The sequence below is a fragment of the Piliocolobus tephrosceles genome, chromosome 17, assembly GCF_002776525.5.
Source record: "Piliocolobus tephrosceles isolate RC106 chromosome 17, ASM277652v3, whole genome shotgun sequence".
In the NCBI taxonomy this organism is placed as follows: Eukaryota; Metazoa; Chordata; class Mammalia; order Primates; family Cercopithecidae; genus Piliocolobus; species Piliocolobus tephrosceles.
Window position 1 is genome coordinate 12,066,658 of NC_045450.1, and position 26,168 is coordinate 12,092,825.

General features: G+C 49.4%; 1 protein-coding gene across 1 annotated transcript in view; it reads left to right on the forward strand.

The window, feature by feature from the left end:
• The window catches only part of SNX29 (sorting nexin 29), a 593,032-nt gene that overhangs the window by 96,895 nt on the left and 469,969 nt on the right, over nt 1-26,168 (forward strand). The window contains exons 11-12 of the mRNA XM_023231145.3: nt 1,690-1,724; nt 3,866-3,948. Of these exons, the coding sequence (XP_023086913.1) occupies nt 1,690-1,724; nt 3,866-3,948 (118 nt within the window). The remainder of the gene's footprint in view (nt 1-1,689; nt 1,725-3,865; nt 3,949-26,168) is intronic.

The following is a 26,168-nucleotide window of genomic DNA, read 5'->3' on the forward strand; positions in this document are numbered from 1 at the left end:
CGGTACAGGTTAATGTTGAGAAACCCAGTTACCTTTGGCATTGAAACGTCCTATTCACGGCTGTGCATTTTATTCTTTTTTAAAGATAGGAGTGCACCTGCTAGGATTAAAGGGCAAGGGCTTACTTCACTTTTATGTTCAGATTTAGTCTTTTTTTTTGAGTCGCCCAGGCTGGAGTACAGTGGCTTAGTCTTGGCTCACTGCAACCTCCGCCTCCTGAGTTCAAGTAATTCTCTTGCCCCAGCCTCCTGAGTAGGTGGAATTACAGGCACACACCACCATGCCCAGCTAACTTTTTTGTATTTTTAGTAGAGATGGGGTTTCACAGTGTTGGCCAGGCTGGTCTCGAACTACTGACCTCAGGTGATCTGCCCATCTTGGCCTCCCAAAGTGCTGGGATTACAGGCGTGAGCAGATTTAGTCTTTACATCACAGAAGATGCAGTTGCCAAAGGTCTTAGGTCATTACTCCCTCAGAGAGACTGTATAAGAGATGGTAGATGTCAAATGTCAACACCTTTTGGGGCATATCTGGGTGCCTCCTCTATTGTTATTTTCTTAATTTAAATATTTGTTGATATTTGATAACAAGATTTGACAATCCTAGTGTTGTATATTTAAGCCATTTAGATATTACATAGCATTTGTGAAGTGCTTTGTATGCTATCTGGCAGGCAGTAAGCACTGTATAGATTTTCTTTTTCTTTTTTCAAATAAAATATCTCAAGGGGAAATTGAGTTGTTCCAAGTTGTTTGATGCTTTTTTTCTTTTTTCTTTTTGAGACAGAGTCTCACTCTGTCACCCAGGCTGGAGTGCAGTGGCTCGATCTCTGCTCACTGCAACCTCCGCCTCCTGGGTTCACGCCATTCTCCTGCCTCAGCCTCCGGAGTAGCTGGGACTACAGGCGCCCGCCACCACGACTGGCTAATTTTTTGTATTTTTAGTAGAGACAGGGTTTCATTATGTTCGCCAGGATGGTCTTGATCTCCTGACCTCGTGATCCACCCGCCTTGGCCTCCCAAAGTGCTGGGATTACAGGCATGAGGCACCGCACCTGGCCTGTTTTTTTTTTTTTTTTGGAGACAGAGTCTCACTCTGTCACCCAGGCTGGAGTGCAGTGGCATGATCTTGGCTCACTTGCAACCTCTGCCTCCAGGGTTCAAGCAATTCTCCTGCCTCAGCCTCCCAGGTACCTGGGATTACACATGTCCACTACCATGCCCCGCGAATTTTTGTATTTTTCAGGAGAGACGGGGTTTCCCCATGTTGACCAGGCTGGTCTCGAACTCCTGGCCTCATGTGATCCACCTGCCTTGGCCTCCCAAAGCGCTGGGATTCCAGGCGCGAGCCACTGCACCCAGCCTGGTAATAACATTTTTGTCTAGCCTGGGTGACAGAGCAAGACCCTGGTTGCTTGGTGGCAGAACCAGTATGGACACCAAAGTCTTTCTTATGCCACAGCCATCCTTGCTGGTTTTACCGTTTTCTTCTTCTGTCTCTCCTCATGGTTGTAATTTGGGGTCCCAGGGTTCTATTACATCCTTATTTTCAACCTTAGCTCTAGAGTGGAACTTCCTGACTACTGTAAGCCATGTTAGGCGCCATGGTCTCACCTGGAACAGGCAAGGGTTCTGCTCTCTCAAAATGACACTGCTCGTAGGAAGCTCGTCCCAGTTAGTTCAGTGTCAGAAGGAATTGGTGTTGCCAGACCCTTCCAGGGCGTGGTCTATTTTTGCTATTGATGTTAGAAAATGTGGCTAGGCATGGTGGCTCATGCCTGTTATCTCAGCACTTTGGGAGGCCAAGGTGGGAGGATTACTTGAGGCCAGGAGTTCAAGACCACCTGTCTGGGCAAGGTAGTGAGACCCTGTCTCTACAAAACAAACAACAACAAAAATTATCCAGATGTGGTGGTGCACGCCTGTAGTGTCAGCTACCTAGGAGACTGAGGTGGGAAGATCACTCGACTCCAGGAGTTCAAGCCTTCAGTGATCTGAGATCGTGCCACTGCACTCTAGCCTGTCTTAAAAAAAAAAAAGTTGGGCTGGGCGCGGTGGCTCAAGCCTGTAATCCCAGCACTTTGGGAGGCCGAGACAGGCGGATCACGAGGTCAGGAGATCAAGACCATCCTGGCTAACACTGTGAAACCCCGTCTCTACTAAAAAATACAAAAAACTAGCTGGGCGAGGTGGCGGGCGCCTGTAGTCCCAGCTACTCGGGAGGCTGAGGCAGGAGAATGGCGTAAACCCGGGAGGCAGAGCTTGCAGTGAGCTGAGATCTGGCCACAGCACTCCAGCCGGGGTGAGAGCGCGACTCCGCCTCAAAAAAAAAAAAAAAAAAAAAAAGTTGGAAAATGCAGCAGTAAGTGAAAAAAGAAAATCACTCTTAACCCTCAACTGCATTATGTTGTTGATGTTTTGGTACTTTTCCTTCTAGTCATGGGGGGCTGTGTGTGTGTGTATCTCTGTTAACCGTGTGATGACTGGGCTGTTCTCACCAAAGATACTAAGCTTTATTTTTCATGTGGTAAATTATTTGTAAACATACAGTTGATTCTTATTATTCCCAGTAGTTATGTTCTATAAAGTTGCCGTGAAGACTGAACCAGTGCTCCTAAGGGAAGTACATGGTTAGGTTGCTTTGAGCCTCTGGTCACACATTTTGTTTTTGAGATGGACTCTTGCTCTGTTGCCCAGGATGGAGTTCAGTGGCGAGATCTCAGCTCACTGCAACCTCTGCTTCCCGGGTTCAAGTGATTCTTGTGCCTCAGCCTCCCAAGTAACTGGGGTTACAGGCATGTGCCACCACGCCCAGCTAATTTTTGTATTTTTAGTAGAGAAGGGGTTTTGCCATGTTGGCCAGGCTGGTCTTGAACTCCTGACCTCATGTGATCCACCCGCCTCGGCCTCCCAAAGTATTGGGATTACATGTGAGAGCCACCGCACCTGGCCTGGTCACAGCATTTTTATCAACTGATCAATACATAACCTGGTTTTATGTCTGTTCCTGTTTAAAGACACCCTGTTTAATGTATACAGTTCATTCATTAACGTTGCACTCACAGCCAGCAGCACTATAAGCCATGCCTGAATGAAGCGTCTTTAACTCACAAATTATCTCCATACGGCACATCACAGCGTTCCTGTGCTTAGGAACTGTCGGCAGTACCACTTCAGCACTGTGCCTGGGGACATTTTAAACAACGAAATCAAGTGAAAAAAAAAAAGGCCGGGAATGGTGGATCACACCTGTAATCCCAGCACTTTGGGAGGCTGAGGCAGGTGGATCACCTGAGGTCGGGAGTTTGCGACCAGTCTGACCAACATGACAAAATCCCATTTCTAGTAAAAATACAAGAATTAGCTGGGTGTGGTGGCACAGGCCTGTAATTCCAGCTACTTGGGAGGCTGAGGCACGAGAATCGGTTGAACCCAGGTGGTGGAGGTTACAGTGAGCCAAGATTGCACAAAAGAAAGAAAAGTGAAAAAAAAATGCTGAAAACATGGCAGTAAATAGACAGCAAAGAGGATGCTTGTTTATGGTGTAAGATCTGAGGTCCCAGCTGTTCGACTTCAGCTGAGGACATGCACATTAGGGACCGAAATTATTGGCCTCTGCACATATTCATGAATGACTGTGAAAGCACCTCGAGTATTGACTTTGGGGTTACAAATAAACTTTAGTGCGTAGATGAATTTCCAAATACGGAATCTGCAGATAACGAGGCCTGACTAATTTCCGATGACTGCTTCTGTCCCTTCTAGTGGAGGTACTGGAGTAAACCGACCTCTGCTAGCTTTTGGAGTGGTGAGGGTGTGTACTTTCAATGGCCGAGTGTAACTTCCTCCTGCCTGCTTTTTCCTAGCGTGGAAGCCAGCTCTCCAGGCCACGGAAGTCCTCTGAGCAGCCTGTTACCTTCTGCCTCAGTGCCAGAGTCCATGACAATTAGTAAGTACTTTTGCAGCCACCTCCACCAGCTCTGGGATGACTTCTGGCCCATGTCTCATGGCAGTGCCTTTGTGCTTATAGCCGTGTGACTGTGGGTTCAAGTCAGGTATGTACATCCCTGGTTGTAGACTGGAGATGTGGTGTGTGCTTGTGAATTTCCAGAACTGTGGTTAATGCATGGCACTTGGGCGTGTGTGCACAGGCGTGCCTTAGGGGTGGAGCTGCATTGCCGTAGAATTCTATGGTTCCACGTTGCGGGGTTTGCCTCCTGTAACGCAGTTAGCTACAGAGGACCTATTCTAGTTGGATTTCCTTTGTAACTCTGGAGGACTCATTTTGTAAGTGAAGAAGAATGTGTCTCTCCAAGATGATTAAACTTTGCTAATGATCAGGCTTCAACTGTTTCCAATTTTACTACCTAGAAAAATTTTTAGAGATATGGCAAGGAAGGCTGGGTTTGAATGGATTCGTGTAACAAAGAATCAACCAACTGTTCTATAAACCGACAGGTGCTCCTGGTACCTCACTCGCGTCTTGAGCCAGCATTTGTCGCATGGCCTCCCCTGGCTGCAGGGGGGGTACTTGTTCCCAATTAAAAAAAAAAAAATTAGCTTTTGTTGCTAAGGAAGGAAGAAGGAGTTTGGGAGGCACCCAGCATTTTCTGATTCAAGGGTGAAGCAGGAAGTGAGCAGACACTGTTATGTAAACCAACAGTTGGTTTATTTTTTGTATACGAAGCCATTCAGATCTACTTTTCTTGAAGTTCTAATGGTTAAGGAGATGTGATGGAAATTTCTCTCTACCCAGAGGTAGACAGGCTTGGGCTGGCATGTGGCTCCACGGCCAGAAGAGACTGAGACTCCTCCTGTCTTGCCTCGTAGGCCAAAATAGCCAGTTTAGCTCTAGCCATTTCGTTCTCATTCCAGGCGGCAGGAAAGGGGAGAGGGCAAAGGGGAGAGACTTCGTCTGTTTCTACATATAGGATTCAGGGGCCTGAGCTTGGACAGGGAAAAAATTACCATGTTTTTCATTTAGCTCTGGGTGAAATGTAGTGTTTTCTTCAATTTTGATCATTCTATTTTGATGTAATTGGTTTCCTTTGTGATATGGTATGTTTTATATATTTTAATACATTTTCCTGAAAAGGAGCCCGTGGTTATTCCTAGACTACAGAATGACTCTTGGTACAAAAACGGTGAAGCCGCCACCGTCACTAGCAGGTGCTCACTGTATACCACTAGTGCCTGGGGCCAGCATTCATCTCATGGCCCCCCGTGGCTGCAGAGGGGGCAATTGTTCTCAATAAAAAAGAAATTAGTTTTTGTTGCTAAGGAAGGAAGAGTCTGGGAGGCATCCAGCATTCTTTGACTCAAGGGTGAAACAGGAAGTGAGCAGACACCGTGAGGCTGCTACGTGGGAACGGCTGGCCGCACTTTTTGTATAATGAGCGTGTGTGGTTTACTGTGGCGCTGCTCAGCCCTGAACTCGGCTGAGCAGGTGTTAATAGATCATTCGGTCTGTGCGACACGGGGTGGGTGAGTATGTAGCTGGCTGCTTTTCACTGGTCAATCTTTTGTTTACCACAGTACTGTTACTTACCCTATAGTTTATTATTCATTTTTATTTATTTATTTTTTGTAGAGGTGAGGTCTTACCATATTGTCCAGGCTGATCTTGAACTCCTGGGCTCAAGCGATCCACCCGCCTCAGCCTCCCAAAGCGGTGGGATGACAGGTGTGAGCCACCGTGCGTGGCCTACTACCGTTTACTTTTTTTTTTTTTTTGAGACAGAGTCTTGCTCTTGTTGCGTAGGCTGGAGTGCAGTGGCCGGATCTCAGCTCACTATAGCCTCCAGCCCTGGGTTCAAGTGATTCTCCTGCCTCAGCCTCTCAAGTAGCTGGAATTACAGGCCCACGCCTGGCTAATTTTTGTATTTTTAGTAGAGACGGGGTTTTGCCATGTTAGCCTGGCTGGTCTTGAACTCCTAACCTCACGATCTGCCCGCCTCGGCCTCCCAAAGTGCTGGGATTACAGGCGTGAGCCACCATGCCCAGACTATAGTTTACTTTTAATGATGCACTTCAACAAACTTGAATGCCTTTATTTTTTGAAAAAGGAAACTTTATCTCACTACTGTAAATGGAGAGTCACTATGAGTTAATCAAAATAGCAGATCGCTGTAAAATGAAGACAATGGAAGGAAATTATTACTAAGTGTGCCTGGCATGGTTGCCTGCCCTGGGTTCTGATTGAGACCCACTCTCATTGTTCAAAAGAGAGATGGGTGCTGCTTCTTTTTGGCCCTGGTTTATGTCAAGCATCTCAGTCTTGATAGCACTGGGAAGCTCCGTAACCACCAGAAAGACCAGAAGTGGGGTGATCAGCAGTGCGGGGAAAGCCCATTTGGGTGCAGCCCCTGCGCCCAGCCTTTTGGAAGTGCTTCTCCAAAAGAGAATTGTGCCGGAAAAGTAGGGGTTGAAACGGAACAGCCACATCCTGCCATCAGGATGTGCTTTATGGCCCCACAGAGCAAGAAATCACAGCTTCTGTACCCAGTGATGACTGCTGGACTTCAGTTGAGGAAAGCAATGAAGTTCTGTAGCTGGGCGTGGTGGCGGACGCCTGTAATCCCAGCTACTCAGGAGGCTGAGGCAAGAGAATTGCTTGAACCCCGGGAGGCGGAGGTTGCAGTGAGACGAGAGGGCGCCACTGCACTCCAGCTTGGGTGCCAGAGTGAGACTCTGTCTCCAAAAAAAAAAAAAAAAATCTAAAATAAAAATTTTGGGGAAAAAAAAATTTAGGCGTACAAACCTCGATGAAGTTCTGATTGCTGGATTTGGTCACAAAGGTCATGCTGTTGGTGACATCCCTGGGGTCCACGTTAGGGCTATCAGAGTAGCCAGTGTCTGTCCGTTGGTCCTATGCAAAGGCAAGAAGGAAAGACCAAGATAATGCATTTTGGTGGTGAAAACACAGTCGAAATATATTTTTATAAGCCAAAGGAAAAAGATGAGTCAGCGAGTCACATTAGAAAGGTGTTGAGGATATCCTGTTACTGAACTGATAGTAGTGGAAAGAACTGAAGATGGAAGAAGCAGCCACCCTGTGTGACTTGCTGGGATCTAATGCCCCATCACCTTCCCAGTACCTGCGATTCTGTGTCTGTATGGGCAGCACCGTGGTGCAGATGGACAAGAGTTTACTCTGGATGTGAGGCACAGCTACTGTAAAAGAACACTGCCTTTTGATTTATGGGCATTTTTTTTTAAGGACAGCAGCCCCTGAGATCACACCTGAGAGCCTTTGTAGGCACCGTAAGGAGGGCTGCAGGCATCCCTGGGCGCCCGGGCAGGTGTCTGACATTCTGTTTCTGAAGAGTTCCTGCAGCCGGGGCTGAGGTCCCAGCATCTCAGATAAACAAGATTTGCTTTGTCGGCTGCTTCTCAGGTCCACATACAGCATGGTGTCTGGGTCTCCCTCAGCCGCTTGCTGTCTTTGAGGAAGTCACTGGCCTTGCCCGTCCATTTTCTTTTTTTTTTTTTCTTTTCTTTTTTTTTTTGAGACGGAATCTCGCTCTGTCACCCGGGCTGGAGTGCAGTGGCCGGATCTCAGCTCACTGCAAGCTCCGCCTCCCAGGTTCACGCCATTCTCCTGCCTCAGCCTCCTGAGTAGCTGGGACTACAGGCGCCCGCCACCTCGCCCGGCTAGTTTTTTTTTGTAGTTTTTAGTAGAGACAGGGTTTCATTGTGTTAGCCAGGATGGTCTCGACCTCCTGACCTCGTGATCCGCCCATCTCGGCCTCCCAAAGTGCTGGGATTACAGGCTTGAGCCACCGCGCCTGGCCAGCCCGTGCATTTTCACTGGTGACATACATGCCCGTAAACACTCTCGAGTTAGGCCAATGAGAGGCATACATTGTTTTTCTTGTTTTGACTCAGACAATTTTTTAGAAACTAAATTGTTTTATTATTTGGCATCTTAAGCAAGTTTGGGATATATCCAGAGCTTACAGCTTGAATCTCTGAAGAAAAAAATGTCAGTGTGTCTGCATTTGAGCCTTGATACTTGGTAGAGACGTGGTCTGTGGTTAGGACTGTGCATGGGTGGCTGGGACAAGGGGCTTCTGTTTTCTGCGGTGCCTGTACTTTTAGGAAGTCTTCAAGGACAGAGCTGTTGTCTACCCTTGATGTCATCCAGCACAGATGAGGGATCAGGAATTCTAGAAATTTTGAGCAAAGAGTGGTTTTAAATTGCGTTCCCCCATCCTGCCATCACCTCCTGTGTCACGTGCGAGAGGAGTAAGAGGAGTGGGTCCATCTGGGTGTCTGGGGTGTTTGCTTGGGCTACCATAACAATGGGCCACAGATAGGGTGGCTTCAACAACAAGGACTTATTTTCTCAGCCAGGCATGGTGGCTCATGCCTGTAATCCTAGCACTTTGGGAGACCGAGGTTGCGGGGGGTATCACTTGAGGTCAGGAGTTCAAAATCAGCCTGGCCAACATGGTGAAACCCCGTCTCTACTACAAATACCAAAAATTAGCAGGGCGTGGTGGCGGGTGCCTGTAATCCCACCTACTCGGGAGGCAGAAGCAGGAGAATCACTTGAATCTGGGAGGTAAAGGCTCCAGTGAGCCGAGATTGTACCACTACGCTCAGCCTGGGCGACAGAGCAAGACTCTGTCTCAAACCGCTCCCCCCCAGAACAAATGAACAACAACAACAAAAAAACTGAAAAACTTATTTTCTCACAGTTCTGGAGGCTGAAAGACCAAGATCAAGGTGCCAGCAGGGTTGATTTTTGGTGAGGCCTGTCTCCTTGGCTTGCAGACGGCCAGCTTCTCTCTCTCTCCTTATGTGACTTTACCTCTGCAGGCACTTCCTGGTATCCCTTCTCTCATCTTACAATGACACTGGTCCTGTGGGATCAGAGCCCCACCCTTATGACCTTATTAACTTTAATTACCTCATTAAGGCCTTGTCTCCATATAAACTCCGATTGGGAGTTAGGGCTTCAACGTGTCCATTTGGGAAGGGATGCAATTCAGTCCATAGCGTGAGTTGTCCCAGGAGTGAGTGTCGCAAACGGCGTCCCAGTTCAGATGGAGCATCCCATCCCAGCCCGTGAAGCACCTGAGATTCTACTCTAGAGCCGTCACTTGACTCTTGTGAACCCCAGAGGAGCCTGGCAAAGAAACTCATCAGCTCTGTCCCCCAAAGCAGCGAATGCTTCACTCACATCCCAAGTGGCTTCCCTGGCTTCGTGTAATAATGCGTGCAGGTGGCTGCCTCTGTACTGTAATTGAGCTAGAGCTAGGTTATTTAATCCTCAGTGCCTGGGGATAATTGTGAAGTCTTCTATCGAGCAACCTTTCCCTCTCAGGTGTCTCTGAAATTGCAAAGGGTGTTTTGTCCTGAGGCATTCAGAGGTAGTGTATTCTCGTGGTTATTTACTACTAAAGGGAAGATGGTGTGTCCAGACCCACATGATTGCTCTCCTTCTGCAAGGCCCTCTGGTACTTAAGAAAATACAAAAGCCTGTTATGAAAAAGTTATTTATTTATTTATTTTTTGAGACGGAGTGTCGCTCTTATCACCTAGGCTGGAGTGCAGTGGCACGATCTCGGGTCACTGAAACCTCTGCCTCCCGGGTTCAAGCTATTCTCCTGCCTCAGCCTCCTGAGTAGCTGGGATTACAGACGCCCGCCACCACACTCAGCTAATTTTTGTACTTTTAGTAGAGGCAGGATTTCACCATGTTGGCCAGGCTGGTCTCGAACTCCTGACCTCGTGATCCACTCACTTCGGCTTCCCAAAGTGAAAAAGTTAATTATTTAGCAAAGCAGTAAAGACAGTTTGGAGCAAACTAAAACACCCATAATTCTGCCTCAGGGACGCCTTGCATTTCTGCTGGTAGGTTCCCAGTTCTTGTTTTGGGCACACGGAGCTATACCTGGGGTTGGAGTTGCAGCTGTGCCTGTTGCTCTAGGGAGGCCATGTGTCCTCAGGGCCAGGAGGGCACACTCAGAAGCTCAGCTGCCTGGGCACAGGTTCCAACCGAGTGGTCCCAACCCTCTCCATACCCATGTCCTTATCAAGACAGAGTGACAGGATCAACACCCATCTCATGGGCGGCCATGAAGATGACTGTGATGTGCTTAGAACAGCATCAGGATCAGAGTTAAGAATCAATAAATAGGCCGGGCGCAGTGGTGCACGCCTATAATCCCAGCACTTTGGGAGGCCGAGGTGGGCCTCGATCACTTGAAGGCAGGAATTTGAGACTAGCCAGGCCAACATAGTGAGACTCTGTCTCTATAAAACAATAAAAACAAAATTACCCTGGATGTGGTGGTGCGTACCTGTATTCCCAGCTAGTTGGGAGGTTGAGGCAGGAGGATTGTTTGAGCCCAGGAGGTCAAAGCTACAGTGAGCTGTGATTACACCAGGGCACTCCAGCCTGGGTGACAGGGCTAGACCCTATCTCGACAAAAAAAACAAGAAAGGAAGAAATCCCCAGGGCAGTGAGCGTCCTCTGTCCCCTCTGGGCTCTTTCCCTTTGTCTGAAGTCACCCGCATGGCCAGTGGCTTTCCTTTTCTGCCTCCTCTTCTGTCAGCTTTTACCACCAGTTCCTGACAAACCCTCAAAGCAAACTTCTGGAATGCGATTGGCTTGTTAAGAACACAGCAGGTCCGAGGAGAGTGGCATTTGATTTGCTTTTGGAGACCCCATATTCCTTCTCCACTCTTCTTCCCTTACCTTTTGGACAGTCTTGCTCCGTCGCCCAGGCTGGAATGCCCTGGTGTAATCTCGGCTCACTGCAACCTCTGCCTCCCAGGTTCAAGTGATTCTCCTGCCTCGGCCTCCTGAGTAGCTGGGATTAAAGGCACGCGCCACCACGCCTGGCTAATTTTTATATTTTTAGTAGAGATGGGATTTTGCCATGTTGGCCAGGCTGGTCTCAAACTCCTGACTTCAGGTGATCCTCCCGCCTGGGTCTCCCAAAGTGGTGGGGTTACAGGCGTGAGCCACCATGCCCGGCCCCCACCCTACTTCTCTAATAAAATGTGTCTGTTTATTTTTCTAGTTCTGACTAGAATAATAATCTTCTATCAAAATAGAAGCTAGTAAAAGTCACAGTATATTCTGGCAGAACTGACTATATGCCACGTATTGTGCTGAAGCATTTTTATTTATGTTTTCTCGTTGAATCCCCAGCAGCCTTCTGAGGTGTAAGTTATATTATTCTCTCTCTTTGTATAAGAAAACTGAGGCTTAGGAGGATAAGTGCCTGCCCAAGACCTCATGGCTAGTAGAACAGATAGTTAATGAACACCTACTGTATGCCAGGCGTGGTGCCTAGCTATAGTCAGTGGTGAATCTGGCAACAGACCCAGGTGTTCTTACTCTAAAGCCTACACTCTTGCCAGTTCTACATTACTTAAGGGGACACGTTCCACTGTCACCCAGCCAGGCAAGCAGCAGTGGACTAGTCATGTGTGGGCATCCAAGTCTGAGAGCCTTAAGCTTATCATTACTGTTTTTGGAGGCAGGGTCTCTGTTGCCCAGGCTGGAGTGCAGTGGTGCATTCCTGGCTCAGTGGGCTTAAGTGATCCTCCTGCCTCAGCTTCCCAAGTAGCTGGGACTGTGTCGGTGTATGCCACCTGCCCTGCTGTGTTTTAATGCTTATTTTGTAGAGATGGGAGTCTTGCTATGTTGCCCAGGCTGGTCTTGAACTCCTGGGCTCAAATGATCCTCCCGCCTCAGCCTCTCAAAGTGCTGGGGTTACAACGTGAGCTACTATGCCTGGCCAAACACCAAATTTTAAAATGAAGATAATTTTTCTTTTTACCAGTTTCATTTAACTATTGTCATTAGGAAAAAAACCTAATTTGTGGCAACAATGTTTTGGATTACATAGTCCCATGGGTCCCAATCTGGGGGACCAGGAGAGTACAAATGGAAGATGGGGGTAAGAGAGAAACATTGTGAAGCAGAGTAATGGAGGCTGACACAGACGCAGAGCAGAGAGCAGTTGCGTCTTTCTGGAATAGCATGTGTCTGCCTTTGGATGCGGTATTTCAGCTCTGCTATTGGCAGGCTTTAATAACAAGCAGGGTAACTATCATAATACTTAAGACCAATAGACAAATGTGGTTCATGGGTGTGGAATGAGAGGCGTTCTTGGTGGTAATGATTACGGGGCCAGGCGTAGTGGCTCATATCTGTAATCTCAGCACTTTGGAAAGCTGACGCTGGAGGATTGCTTGAGCCCAGGAGTTTGAGACCAACGTGGACAATGTAGCAAGACCCTGTCTCTACAAAAAATAAAAATTGGCTGGGCGCCAGTGGCTCATGCCTGTAATCCCAGCACTTTGGGAGGCTGAGGTGGGTAGATCACCTGAGGTCAAGAGTTTGAGACCAGCCTGGCCAACATGGTGGAACCCATCTCTACTAACAATACAAAAAACAATTAGCCAGGCATGGTGGTGGGTGCCGGTAGTCGCAGCTACTTGGGAGGCTGAGGCAGGAGAATCACTTGAACCCAGGAGGTGGAGGTTGCAGTGAGCCGAGATCGTGCCACTGCACTCCAGCCTTGCCAACAGAGCGAGACTCTATCTTAAAATAAATAACTAAATAAAACAAGTAAAAATTAGCTGGTCATGGTGGCACATGTCTGTGGTCTCAGCTACTTGGGAGAATGAGGTAGGAGGATTGCTTGAGCCCAGGAGTTCGAGGCTGCAGTGAGCCGTGATCATGATACTGCACCCCAGCCTGGGCAACAGAGCAAGACCTGCCTCTTAAACAGTCATGATAATGATTAGTACTCATTAGATGGTAAAGCAACTGACATTATGTGAGATGCCTCTCTGAAGTTATCCTGGGCTTTACAGCAACCCAGAAGGTACAAGCATTACTGGTCCATTGTACAGATGGGAAAGTCATGAGGCAGAGCCCAAATACAGTGCTCAGAGTCACACACACAAACTGCTGGGGCTGCAGCTTTCATATCTAGCTGTATCCTCTTTCCTTCTTCTTCTTGGTTGACATGGCTGGGAAGCAGCAGTGTTTTGTCTTCGATAGGCTAACCCGGCAACCTGATTCCTGCTGGTGGATCTGCTGCCGCCTCTGTAATATGCTTTGGGAGGAAGGGCTGTTGGGCAGTGGGCTCTCATGGCCAGACCCCGTGCTGGGGGCCATGGTCCTTTAGGGGGTATGGGCACTGCCCTGTCTCGTTCTGGCTTTGCTTGTGTCTCTAGGCTGCATGACTGGGAAGGATGGGTGCTTTCCACACAGGTCCTGCCGTGGGTGTCTGAGGCTGCAGGGCACCAGCTCAGTCTCTGCAGCAGGCCTCACAGTGTCACTGTTTGGGCCAGGCAGAAAGCTAGAGAGAGACAGGAGAGGCAGGAGCAGATCTGGTCAGCTGATCCAGCACCTGCAGAAGGCTGCAGCAGGACCAGCTCTGCGGGGTCAGAGCAGGGGCAGGTGTTGGGTGGGTGTTTCCATGTTGCCAGGGGGGAGGTGCCACATTGCCAGGTATCCTTTGTAAGCTCTGCAGGGTGCTTTTAGGACATGGGTGCTGACTTGTGCTGTTTGACAGACAGAGACTCTGTTCCCACTTGTTCATATACTTAGAAAGAATTTTAGCTGTCCCTCCCCAGCCCTCATTTATATGGGAAGGCTTGACTCAGGGAGCGTAAGGACATTGTGGTCATGTGGTGTGAAAGTGGCAGAGGAATGGCGTTTTGAGTGTTGATGGGAGTGCTTTTCTTTTTGAAGAAAAAAAGAAAAATGTCTTTCTATTTTCTTTTCTTCTGTTCTTTCTTTTTCTGGTTGCTAGATCCCTTTTTCTATTCAAACACAATTTACGGCACTGTATGCCTGTAATCCCAGCACTTTGGGAGACTGAGGCAGTGGGATCGCTTGAATCGAGGAGTTCAAGACCAGCCTGGGCAACATAGCAAGACCCTTCCTCTACAAATAAAAAAATTTAAAAATTGACCAGGTGTGGTGACCCATGCCTGTAATCCCAGCACTTTGGGAGGCTGAGGCGGGCAGATTACTGTTGAGGTCAGGAGTTCAAGACCAGCCTGGCCAACATAGCAAAACCCCATCTCTGCTAACAGTACAAAAATTAGCTGGGCATAGTGATGGGCACCTGTGGTCCCAGCTACTGGGGGACTGAGGTAGGTAATCACTTAAACCTGGGAAGCAGAGGCTGCGATGAGCCAAGATCACACCACTGCATTACAGCCTAGAAGGCAGAGTGAGACTTTGTCTCAAAAAAAAAAAAAAATAATAATAATTAATGTGTGTGGTGGTGGCACCTGGCATCTGCCTGTAGTCCCAGCTACTCGGGAGGCTGAGGTGGGAAGATTGCTTGAGCCTAGGAGGTTGAGGCTTTAGTGAGTAATGATTATGCCCCTGCACTGCAGCCTGGGTGACAGTGCAAGACCGTCTCAAAAAAAAAAAAAAAAAAAAAAAAAAAAAATCCCAAATAGAAAAAACCCTGCAACTATTTCTGCCTAGTGCTCAAAGTATAATATGATCACCACGCTGCTACTCTTGGCATCATATTCATGACCAAGAAGCGAAGGTCCTGCCTTCGGAAGCTGCCAGACCCATGGGGGAGACAAGCAGCAACGATTAGAAAGTCAAAGCCTGTGCCCTGTTTTAAGACGTGTTTCGGGAAAGGGCTCTCTCGGATGACAGCGGGGCTGAGGCCTCAGGATGGGGGGCTTGGCCCATTTTGGTGGCAGGTGGTACCGCTGGCATCGTGCTGCCAGAGTGAGGGGGAGAGTGAGTTGGAGGATGCTGGAGAGGGTGGCCTGTGTAGATTTTATCCCATGTGCACTCGGAAGCCAGTGGAGGACTTGAAGCAGTGGCGATAGGATTTACTCACTTCCTCTTGCAAAGAGCAGGCTCTGAAGCCTGCCTGCCATGCAGAGCACACTCAGCAGTGCATTCCTTCCGTCCTTCCCTGCTCCTTCCCTTGGCCCTCCCTTGCACAGGCAATGCTGAGGGCTCCCCTGTGCCTCGGGGTAGGGAGTCCTGAGTTGACTTAGTGGCTACACTCTCAGGCTGCTGACAGTCCTGTCACTGCCCTAAGCACGGTGCCCTAACACCCGTGAATCCTAGAGCTGTGCTGGGTGCAGCAGGACAGACGCGCCCCAGCAGGGAGTTCTGGAGCCGGGGGTCAGAGTCCTGGCTCCCAGCCTCAGCTCCAGGACTTCCTAGAACTAGATTTCTCTTTCTTTTTTTCCTTAAAGACTCTCTGGGTCCCTCATTTGTGAAATGAGGACATTCTCACTGGTGTCCCAGGGGTGTTCTGAGGACCAAACACACTCGCTCAGGAAAGCGTTAGACTTGAGTGTGGAACCGGGCATCCTTTGTGACTGGAGCCTTCTCAGCTACCTGGAAGCTTTTACAGTGGTGAGCGGTGGGGCTCTAGTTCTTCAGGGTTAGGACTTTGCCTGGGAATGGAGAGAACCAGGCTGAGGAGAGTGGGAGGAATGGGGGTAAATGTCCCATGTCGCCTCACACGGTTATTGATGGTAGGTAGTGGCTCCAGGGAGGCCAGTTCTTTCTGATGTCACATCTGGAGACCCCCTTGGAGACTAATTTTTAAGCCCATTTGGTAGCTCCCCAAGGGTTTGAGTGCCAGCTCCAAACCTTAGTCCCGAGGTTTAGGGTTTGAGTCCTAGAACGCTGCCTGGTCTCCCATTTTCATCCTGGTTTCCCTTTGGATGGCCTCTGCCAGTCTTCACATATCAAATCCATCAGTAAGTTCATTCCTATTTCTGGGGCAATTCCAGATTTTCCTTCAAAGAGTGCCTGGAAGGCTGGGTATGGAGGCTCATACCTGTAATCCCAGCACTTTGGGAGGCTGAAGCAGGCGGATCAAGCACCTGAAGCCAGGAGTTCAAGACCAGCCTGGCCAATGTGGTGAAACCCCGTCTCTACTAAAAATACCAAAATTAGCCGGGTGTGGTGGTGCGTGCCTGTAATCCCAGCTACTCGGGGGGCTGAGGCAGGAAAATCACTTGAACCCAGGAGGCTGAGGTTGCAGTGAGCTAAGATCATGCCATTGCACTCAGCCTAGGCGACAGAGTGAGACTTTGTCTCAGAAAAAAAAAAAAAAAAAAAAAAAGGCGCCTGGAAAAGAATAATAATGCAAATGCCTCCTTATTCATTTTGCATACCACAAACCAGGCTTTACCTTTACTACTGCCTAGTCTTCATAGCATCTGTGTAAAATAGGAGTGCTAGACTTGTTCTGTAGTTGAAGAAACTGAGAGGCTTTGCTGAAGGTCATATGGCTAGTGCGTGGTGGAGGCAGGGTACATACCCCCTCTCTCTCCTTGACGTTCCTGGAGACCCACAAGCTTGTGTAACGCCCCACCTTCAGAGAAAAGCAGCCGGGTCTCTTAGGATGTCCCCTTTGCTATGGACTGAATGTTTGTGTGCCCCTAAAATTCCTAGGTTGGAATCCTAACCCCCCAGTGTGATGGTGTTAGGAGGTGGGCCTGTGGGAGTTGATTAGGTCATGAAGCTGGAGCCCTCATGAGTGGGATTAGTGCCCTTATAAAAGGGACCCCAGAGGTCAGGTGTGGTGGCTCATGCCTGCAATCCCAGCACTTTGGGAGGCTGAGGCAGGAGGATCGCTTGATCCCAGAGCTCAAGACCAGCCTGAGTAGCACAAAGAGACCCTGTCTCTACACTCACACAGAAATTACACTTAGTGGTGCATGCCTGTAGTCCTAGCTACTCGGAAGGTTGAGGTGAGCCCAGGAGGTTGAGGCTGCAGTGAGCCAACATTGTGCCACTGCACTCCAGCCCGGGGAACAAGGGCAAAACCCTGTTCCAAAAAAAAAAAAAAAAAAGAAAGGGACCCCAGAGACCTCCTTTGCCCTTTCTGCCATGTGATGATGACACAACAAGAAGGCACCATCAGTGAACCAGGAAGAGGGCCCTCACCAGATCTCAAATCTGTAGGTGCCTTGATCTTGGACTTCAGTGCCAGAACTGTGAGAAATCAGTCCCTTTTGTTCACAGTGCACCGGGTCCGTGGTGTTTTTGTTATTGCAGCCCCAGTGGGTGGAGGCGCTCCTGCAAGAGGCCCTCCTTCCCTGGCCGTCCATCTGGAAGAGCCCAGCACAGGCAACTTTATCCCATCACCCCACGTGCAGCACTTCCCTGGCTGCTGACTTCAGGTTTCAGAGCCCTCTATAACCTCACTCCCCTCTTTAGTTTCTTTCCTGTAGCCTCCACTGGGATACAAGCTCCCTGAGTAGACACACTTTGTCTGCTAGTTCATTGCCATTTTCCTGGTGCCCCAAATCCTGCCTGACAAATAGTTGTTCAAGAAACATTTAAAGAAGGAAGGAAGGAACGAAGGAACAAAGGAACTAATATTTATTTTAGTTCTAACAAGCATGGAAAGTTAAAAGAGCATTCTGCGGGAGTGAATTGAAAGTGAGTTCTCTGAGGGCGGGCTCCAGTCTGTTGTAATCACCATTGCGTCTCTATCTGGGGATGCAGTAAAAGGCCTGGTAATACCTGAGGGCGGGTTCCAGTCTGTTGTAATGACCATTGCATCTCTATCTGGGGATGCAGTAAAGGCCTGGTAGTATGAGTTGCTCAACGGAGTGGGGTTTCGTCTTTTTTCGTGCTGTGTCAGGTAGGGCAGCTGGCTGTAGAGGAGTGATGCATGACACGCTCTTTGCTTTCAGTGAGTGAGAACACTTGGTTTTAATCCTGGCTCTGAGAGTAGTAGGTCGCTTGACCACTCTGTGCCTCAATTTCCCAAGCTGTGAAGTGGAGGAGGCTTCCCTCAAGGATTCTTTGTGGTGCTGCCCATCTGTTCTGGGAAAGGAGCCAGGATACCCACATTCTTATTTGCAGTGATTAAAGAGCCATGTGGCTGAAGTTTCTAATGACTTGCCTGACCTTGTTAGTTTCTTTGATACCAAAGACAGGTGTCTTCCTTTCCCCGTTGTCTACTGTCTCCTTTACAGATGTGGTGTCAGTTCAGGTGACTGAATGACTTTTGGCCAGGCAAGCAAGTATCAGTAAACACACTGGCTTGGACATTTGGCCCATAACTTTTTATACCCAAGGCCAGGTGTTGGCCGACGTGGGAAGCGTGACTGGGCTGGAAAGAGGCAGAATGGTATTTGTGTGAGTGCCCAGACCCCTGTGGACTGTTTTGCTAAGATGCTCTCTCACGGAGTTTGTAGAGGTGAATCAACAACCTTCTTTGTGAAAGGCAAACGTCCCCTTCAGGTTTTAATTCTGAGTGGCCAGCAGCCCTTATATTGTCACTGTATATCATCAGAGCCACTAGAATATTAGATATGTAAATCCTTTCTGCACTTTGTACATCCTTTAGTTTCGTACGGCCCTGATGTCAGTGATCATGGCCAGTTGAGAGGCAATGTGTTGGGGAGGAAAGCACAGGGGTCAGGTGGACCACAGCGCTGATGTTCAAGAGCTGTGGCTACGTGCAGTGGCTCGTGGCTGTAATCCTAGCACTTTGGGAGGACAAGGCAGGAGGATTGCTTGAGGCCAGGAGTTCAAAATCAGCCTGGGCAACATAGTGAGACCCCTCTCTTTACAAAAGAAGAAGAAGAAAAAAAAGCTAGACATGGTGGCATGTGCCTGTAATCCCAGCTACTCGGGAGGTTGAGGCAGGAGGATCTCTTGAACCCAGGAGTTATAGGCTACAGTGAACCTTGATCGCACCACAGCCTGGGTGACAGAGTGAGACCATGTCTTAAAGAAAAAGATCTTTGTGACCCTGGGCCAATGCTTTAATTCCTCTGAACTCATTTTCCCAGTCCTTGAAACGGTGGTAATATTATCTCCTTGGTGGATTCCTGGGAGTTATATGAAGTGTCTAGCACAGAGCCTAGGATATATTGTATCTGGGAACCTCATTGGAGGCTCAGAGATAGTTTTAGAGATTTCAGATGCCTCTTGCAATTGTGTGCAAAAATCGTGCTTGTGTGTTTGTGCACATATGTGGATTTTCCTGGGGAGAAGTTCCTTTGCTTTCACGACTCTCCTTGAGAGTGTTCCAGGCTTTAGAAAAAAGTAAGAAACATGAAGCACTTCAGGTAGTCAGTAGGTGGTAATTGCACATAGTGTTTGGGGCACCACTGGCAATGGTGGTATCATTAATTTTGTTTTTGTTGTTCTGCTTGCTGATGTTAAACCAGCTAGACTGACTGTTCTTATGCACATCCCTACATGTATTAGCAGTGGGAAGTTGGGCAAGGTATTTAAGCTAACTGTGCCTCAGCGTTCTCGTCTATAAAATGGGGCTATCATAGTACCCCTCTGACACAGTTGTGAGGATTAAATGAACTGACAGATGGAAAATACTCAGAAGATACACTATGTAAATTACCACTTGAGCTATCTAAGGGTGTTATACGCTATGTAAATTCTACCTTGATAAGAAAAATCGGAAAAATAAATCCAAGAGAGTACCTGGCATCTTAAAGACTGAATAGCTGGTAGGTGTATTTATGATCAACACCCTCAAAGGGTACATTGCTGACAAATCTTCCTGAAAACAACATCTGGGCCTTATTGTTAAACTGCAAATACGTTGACCTGATTTTCCATCTTACTGAAACCATCCCTACAGCAGAGGCCCTGAAGTTCCCTTTACCTGATATCTACCCCTCAATCCTCCCTGTGGTTAAGAGGACATAAACCAGGCTGCTATTTGTGTGAGGCCTGAAGACAGGATGGTGGTTCTCAGCTGGGGATGATTGCAGCCCCCAGGGGACATTTAGCCGTGTCTGGGACGTATTTGGTTGTCACAGCTGGGATGAGGGTCCTTCTGGTATCTGGTAAGTAGACCCCAGGGATGCTACTGAAAGTCCTGTAGTGGACAGGACAGCTCCTCCCAACAGAGCATTATCCAGTCCCAAATGGCAGTACTGCTCGCTTGAGAAACCCTGAGACAGAAGGAAGCAGCAGGGCTGTTTTCCAGGAACCGTATTTTGCCTTAGACTTTTAAAATATTTTTAAACCTCTCGCCTCCTGCATGGGTCAAGGAATGAAACTTAGGAAAAAATGAACCTAAAGAAAAGGACAGATCCCAGGGAGCATTTGTTTGCGTGTGTGCGCGCGCGTGTGTGTGTGTGAGCTTTTTCATGCCATCACTCCTGCAGTGAAGATGATGATTTAGGAAGGCTGTAGATGCATAAGGATACACACCTGTGGAATGCACCAGAATACGTGATTCTGACTCCATAGCTGCGGAAGTACCGTCACTGCTGCGGAAGTACCAGCTCACTGGTACTACTTTACTGGAGCTTAATGAAAATTCATTCAGTTGATATTTGTTGGTGTTAACAACAGCCTTGTCTCCCTTCACCTCCTTTTTAACAACAAAGTTTCTACTCTTGAGTTAATTTCATTTGAATATATGGTTATTTGGGAGCTGGAGGCTGCAAGAAAGCGGCTCAGGCTTTATTCCTGCCAATTTCAGGAAGAGCCGCGTGGGAGCCACCAGGGGGCGCCCTGGTCTTTTCTCTGCTGCTTTCCTTCCGCAGCTGCGGGTGACGGTTATCTGAATTTTTGATGTCCAGCGCTGTACCCCTTTCAGTGGTGAGGTAGAGGGTGGTGGTGGTCATGAGAGCAATGGTCTTTTCTAGTTGAAAAGCATCAAGCATGCATGCAGCTTTCTGTTCGCCATCAGTATAGCACAGTCATGCATTGCCAGTCACTTTGTGGTCCTGTTCTAAAAGGGAATTTGCAGCTAATCAGAAAACATTTCCCCTATGTCATTGCTTTTCATGAGATATAATTGATTCGCTGTGGGTATTCAGCTTTTGAATCCTAATTGTTGCCTTCTCGCCCCTTTTCTGGGGCTGGGGAGTGAAGGTGGTAGAGTGTGGTGGGCCCAGATCATCCGGCCCAGTTGTTTCCTTTTGATTTGTCGTAGCTTTTGATCATGAGCCAGGGCAGAGAGGGCAAAAAAAAATCCTCACTTGTCAATAGGTTGTGTTGAGTGGGTCCTTTTTTTTTTTCTCTCAGCTATTATTGGAAGAGACTCTCAATACTAGTGAGGCGTTCTGGCTCGTCGCGTAGCAACACAATTCCAAACTTTCGGCAGCTCCAGAATTGAAGTTGAGGAGTGCTGTAGTAACATCAGAGAGAGATGTGGGGCCCCGCAGCCAGCCGCTTGCTTGGCTGAGGGCTCCGTGATAAAATTTTAAGATGAGATGGTGGGGCAGTGACCATTAAATTGGCTGCAGTCTGAGCCCCCTGCCCCTTAACCACCAGGAGTGAAGCTAGGTGGCATGGCCAACACAGATCCCTCACGCTGGGCATCTTTCTTTAAAGGGGAAACTTCGCACCGAGTTTTGTGTACTAGCCCTTCAGTGATTGTCATAGTGTCTTAGGAATTGGAAGGTTCCTGATGACATTTAGACATGCCTCACTTCTTTATCATCTGTTTATTCCTTCCCCAAACATTTACCAAGCATCTCTCATGTGCTGGGCGCAGTTCTAGGTACTGAGGAGCTAGAGGTGGGGATCCAGCTTGGCCATGCACAAGCTCTGTGTCACACGTTAAAATTTCCCCATCATTAAAATGCAGATTCTGAGAGTGCTGGCACCATGGGCTGTTGTGAGGACTAAATGAGTTCATACATAGAGAGTGCTTTGACAGTGTGGTCAGCACTCAGTAGGTGTCAGCTCTTCTCACATGGGCTCTGCCTACAGAGCGTTCTAGTGGAGGTAACGATGGTAATAAAATAAAGAACTGATCGATGATTGGATGGGGCCAAACGGGAGGCAGTGGGGTCATGTGGGAGAGATGTACTCTTTGTTGTCTGTGGCACTGAATGATCCCTACTCGATCCACTCATGGGAATGAGTTCCTGTGAAGCGGGAAATTCCTAATGGAAGTTTTAGGTTATGCAATACAGCTCCCAACTCCTTAACCTGGAAAAAGACCAGCGCTGGGTGCTGGTCCCTCATATAGACCCTGGATTCCTCGCTCCCAGGAGGGGAAGGAGGAACCAATGACAGCAGGATGAATGTAGCAAGGATAGGGTGGCTGAGGTGCAGAGGGCCACAGGAGGGAAGGGTTAAGGGCTGCAGGGGAGGTCAGGCGGTCTTGCAGAGATAGGGGTGCTGGGCCAGGAGGGGACCTCCCTGCAGTGTGCAAAGGTGGCTGACGGTGATCTCCTGGGCTGCACCTCTGGTTCTGTACTAAGCACTGCAGGACATTTGGATGGGCTTGAGAGGCTGTTGTCACCATTATGAAGCCCTTGAGGAAGCAATGGTGATGGTACTGCCAAGTACTGAGTCTGCCCTTGTCACCCATTAACTCATGCATGTCTGTGATCCTGTGAGAGCTTGTGGTGATCCGCATTTCACAGAGGAGACGGGAGTGCTTAGCAGTAGGGAAGCTTAGCCGGCATCACACAGCCAGTGGCTGATGGAGCTGGGCTGCACAGCTAGGCTCTTAGCCTGGGAAGAATGTGTTTTAGCTTCACCTGGAGACCCTGCACCAAGCCACAGGGCATTTTGAGGGGGCTGTATTTCAGGCCGACTTCCCGCATCTGGCTGGTTGTTCCCCCTGCCTTGCCAAGCTCTCTTGCCTGTGGTTAATGATCCAGGCTGCAGTGAGCTCACAAGGTCTCAGTATCATTTCTGTGCTCTTGGTTTGCGCCACACATTATAGGTTTTTTTCTTTTTTTTGTCCTTTTTAGCATTTGATCATTTTATTTGAGGTCTGCTGCATTCCTGCTGACCTCCCTAACAGCTCAGATTCTTAATTTGTTTACAGACTTTCAGGAAGGGCTGTCCCTGAACTTTAAGCTGGGATCAACTTTTGGTCTGGAGGTTTCTAGCCGGCTGTCTGAGCTGGGCCAGGCAGCAGCTTATGTAACTGTTTGATGCAATTTAGAGCTGATCCAAAATGGGCCTCTTGCTCAGGGGATGAGACGATGTCAGACTTGTTGGAAATGTCAGCTTTGTTTGAATTGTGCCACTGGCAGAGCTGGGACAGCTCGGTTTGTAAAGTTGAAAGGTGGAGGTGGCGGGGCGGCAGTTGGGTGTGAGTTTATTGGGAAGGAGTAGCCTGACTGGGCTGCTTCATTAAAGTTGGGGGAGCTGTACCGCCCTGGGGGAGAGCACCCCAGGCTCCTACGGTCCCACGTGAAGGGCTCACGTCCTGGCCTTGCCCTTTACTTCGTTCGTTTCCTTATTTCCAAAAGGAGGTGAATAATACTCGCCGTGTGCAGTGCCTGCACACGCTGGGCCCAGAGGACATGCTCTGTACGTGGCAGGGGTGCTTACATTTTGGTTGCAGCCCAGCAGTTCCAACCCTTCCCCTGACCCCTCCTTCAACTGCTTTTCCTCCTCCTCTTCTCTCTCCTGTCCTAGACCTTAAATATTAATGTTAAAAATTCATATTTAAATTTTTGTTTGCATAAGTGTATATTTACATGGAACAAAACTCAAAAGGTACACATGGGACACCGTAAAGGATTTCTCTTCCACTCGCATGTCAGCCACCGTGCTCCCCACCCAGGACTCTAACCTTTGGAGTTTACCTTCTGGAAGAACATTGCTGCCCAGTTGAACAGGGGGTTGGGCATACTGGAGCTCCCACTTGAAGTGGCCACCGCGTGCCCTTTGTTTGGAAGTTACATTGCATTTCAGCAGCACCAAGCTGCTTCCGGGTGTCTGTACACACTGTCGGTTTCATGTGCGCACGATTCAGTTTCATGCCCTTCCTTCGGCTGGGACACCCTCCCCTCTCCTCCTCTTTTGCCTCGGTCGTGCTTATTCATCCTTTAAGACACAGCTTAGGCGTGGCCTCCTCCAGACAGACAGACACATGAAGATCAAGAGGCTAGCTTTGTCATCAGTAAAGCTGGTTGGAAAACAGAGTTTGAGCCTGCGGGCAGGTGGACTTACATAAACTTGGTCCCTGAGTCTAACAGTCAGGGGTAGAGACTCCCTCGGGGCAGCTCCTGAGCACACCTTGTGGGCGGGTGAACAGGTCGGTGGGCCCTGAGGGAACCCACAGGAGCTGAGCTGAGGAGGAGCTCCTCCTGGCTGGTCCGATTGGGCCCGGTCACTCCCTGCCTCCTGGGAGCAGACAGTAGGGCACAGAGGGAGGGTGGGAACTGGGGAGTGGGGACCTCCTTCATGCGAAGATGGGACGTCAGAGAACTGGCGGTTCCCCTCCAGCACAGAGCGCTTCAAGAGGAGAGAGACACTTAGGTTTCGGGCTGTTGTTAGATACAAGGCTGTGGCTGAGTGACTTTGCTGAGGTTCTACTTTCTCTTCTGCAGAATGGGACTAATTACCTGTCTTTCACATGTTTGCTGTGAACACTGGCTAAAATAAAGTAGGTAGAGAGTGGTGTCTGCGTGTGCGAGGTGGTCAGCTTAGCACTAAACCCAGGGCCCTTGGTTCCGTTTTCTTGTACTGCCCTTCTCCCTGATTCTTCTGGAACCTCCCATCTCTTCCCCTGAAGGAAGAGGCACGTGTTGTTGAATGGAGTTGCGTTGCTCGTAGGGGAGTTGGGTGTGTGTGAGGAAGGGCCGGTGAGTTGGTGCCGCGTGGTTCCTGGGGAGTTGGGTGACAGCTGGCAGCTCAGTGTTTAGTGACCTAAACAGGGGGGCCCCAGAGACGGGAGCAGATGCAGCCTGTCTGAGGGCGGCTCTGCCGTCGCCTCTTCGGTGCCCCATGGCATTCTGCTGGCCTGGACTCCCGGTGAGGGTGGAGTCCCGTCCGCCTCCAGAAGGAAGCCCAGTTCTGACCATGCCCTCTCCCCTTTTGTATTCAGACTCCCACCAGCATCTGGCAGGACTTGCATCAGCCTGCTGTGCCCTTTTGATTTGGGGAGTGTGGATCCCTGGACTGAGAGACACAGCAGAGTGCCTCTGCATGCCTGTGTCCCTGGGGTGCTAGCCCACCTCCCTCTGTGGTGCAGTGCCCTCATGACTGCCTGGCTCTGAGATGGGGCTGGACCTGAGGACCCTAAACACAAATCCATCTCTCTGGAGTGGCACTCTCCCCGGTGAGCGCTAAGCATGATGAACCCGGGACGCGCGGTACTTGATCAATGTGCAGGTACCGTGCTCGGTACCGGACATGGATTTCCGCCGTCTAGTCCTTGCAGCGACCCCATGCGGCAGCCACTGTTATCACCTCTCTCTCATTGATGAGCAGAATCAAGGCTCAGCGATGTAGGCACTTGTCCAGCACAGGGAGTCCTTGGTGGGAGAGCATGGGACTTCAAAGCCCACCTCTTAAACCGCGTGCCCAATAGCTTCTGGCTTTTCATCCTTCAGTCATTCATTCACCACATGTTTACAAAGGCCTGCTGTGTGCCAGGCGCTGTGCTGGCTCGAGGCAGGGTGTCCACCACAGCACAGTCGACCTTTGGGTTGGATCATCCTTTGCCGTCCTCTGAGTTGTAGGAGATTTTGCGGGGTCTCTGGCCTCTACCCACTAGCTGCCGGTAGCACCACCACCAGCTGTGACAGGCAAGTGTCTGTGAACAGTCCCCAGTGTCCTCCGGGGGGCGGGGTGGGCAAAACTGCCCTTGGTTGAAACCCGCTGCTCTAGGAATCCATAAGCAGAAGAGACGTGTCAGGTGGGGCTCTCTCCTCTACAGTAAAGTAGAGCTGGACTAGAGGAGGGATGGTGCATGCTGGAGGGGCTGCTGTGCCCAGATAGGGCTGTCTGCAGAGGCCTTCTGACAAGGTGGCTGTTGAGTAGAGGCCTGAATGAAGCGAGGAAGAGATCGTGGGGGTATGGAGGGAAGAGTGTGCTTGGTGGAGGGAATGGCCAGGATAGAAGCCCTGGGTGGGGGCGCTGGGTGTGGCTGGGGTAGGAGGAGATGAGGCAGAGAAGTTGGGGATGGGGCGGGTGGGGTGGCCTCAGCTTTCACACTGAGTGAGTGGGGGTGCTGCTGGGGGCATCACAGCAGAGGACAGTGAGTGACGGAGGGAGGCCTGTGCCTTAGACAAGTCATCGGGCCCCTGGGTGGACTGGGGGACAGCAGGGAGGGCAGGTGGCAGGTGGGGGTCACAATGTAGGCAGCAGATGCTGGCCACCTGGGGGAGGGCTGGGGACTTTCTGATTAGGAGAATGACCTTTGGGGTTTCTCCACGTTGAAACGATCAGTGCAACACCTGCCCATGGTGAAGACACCTGTCCTTGGCCCAGCT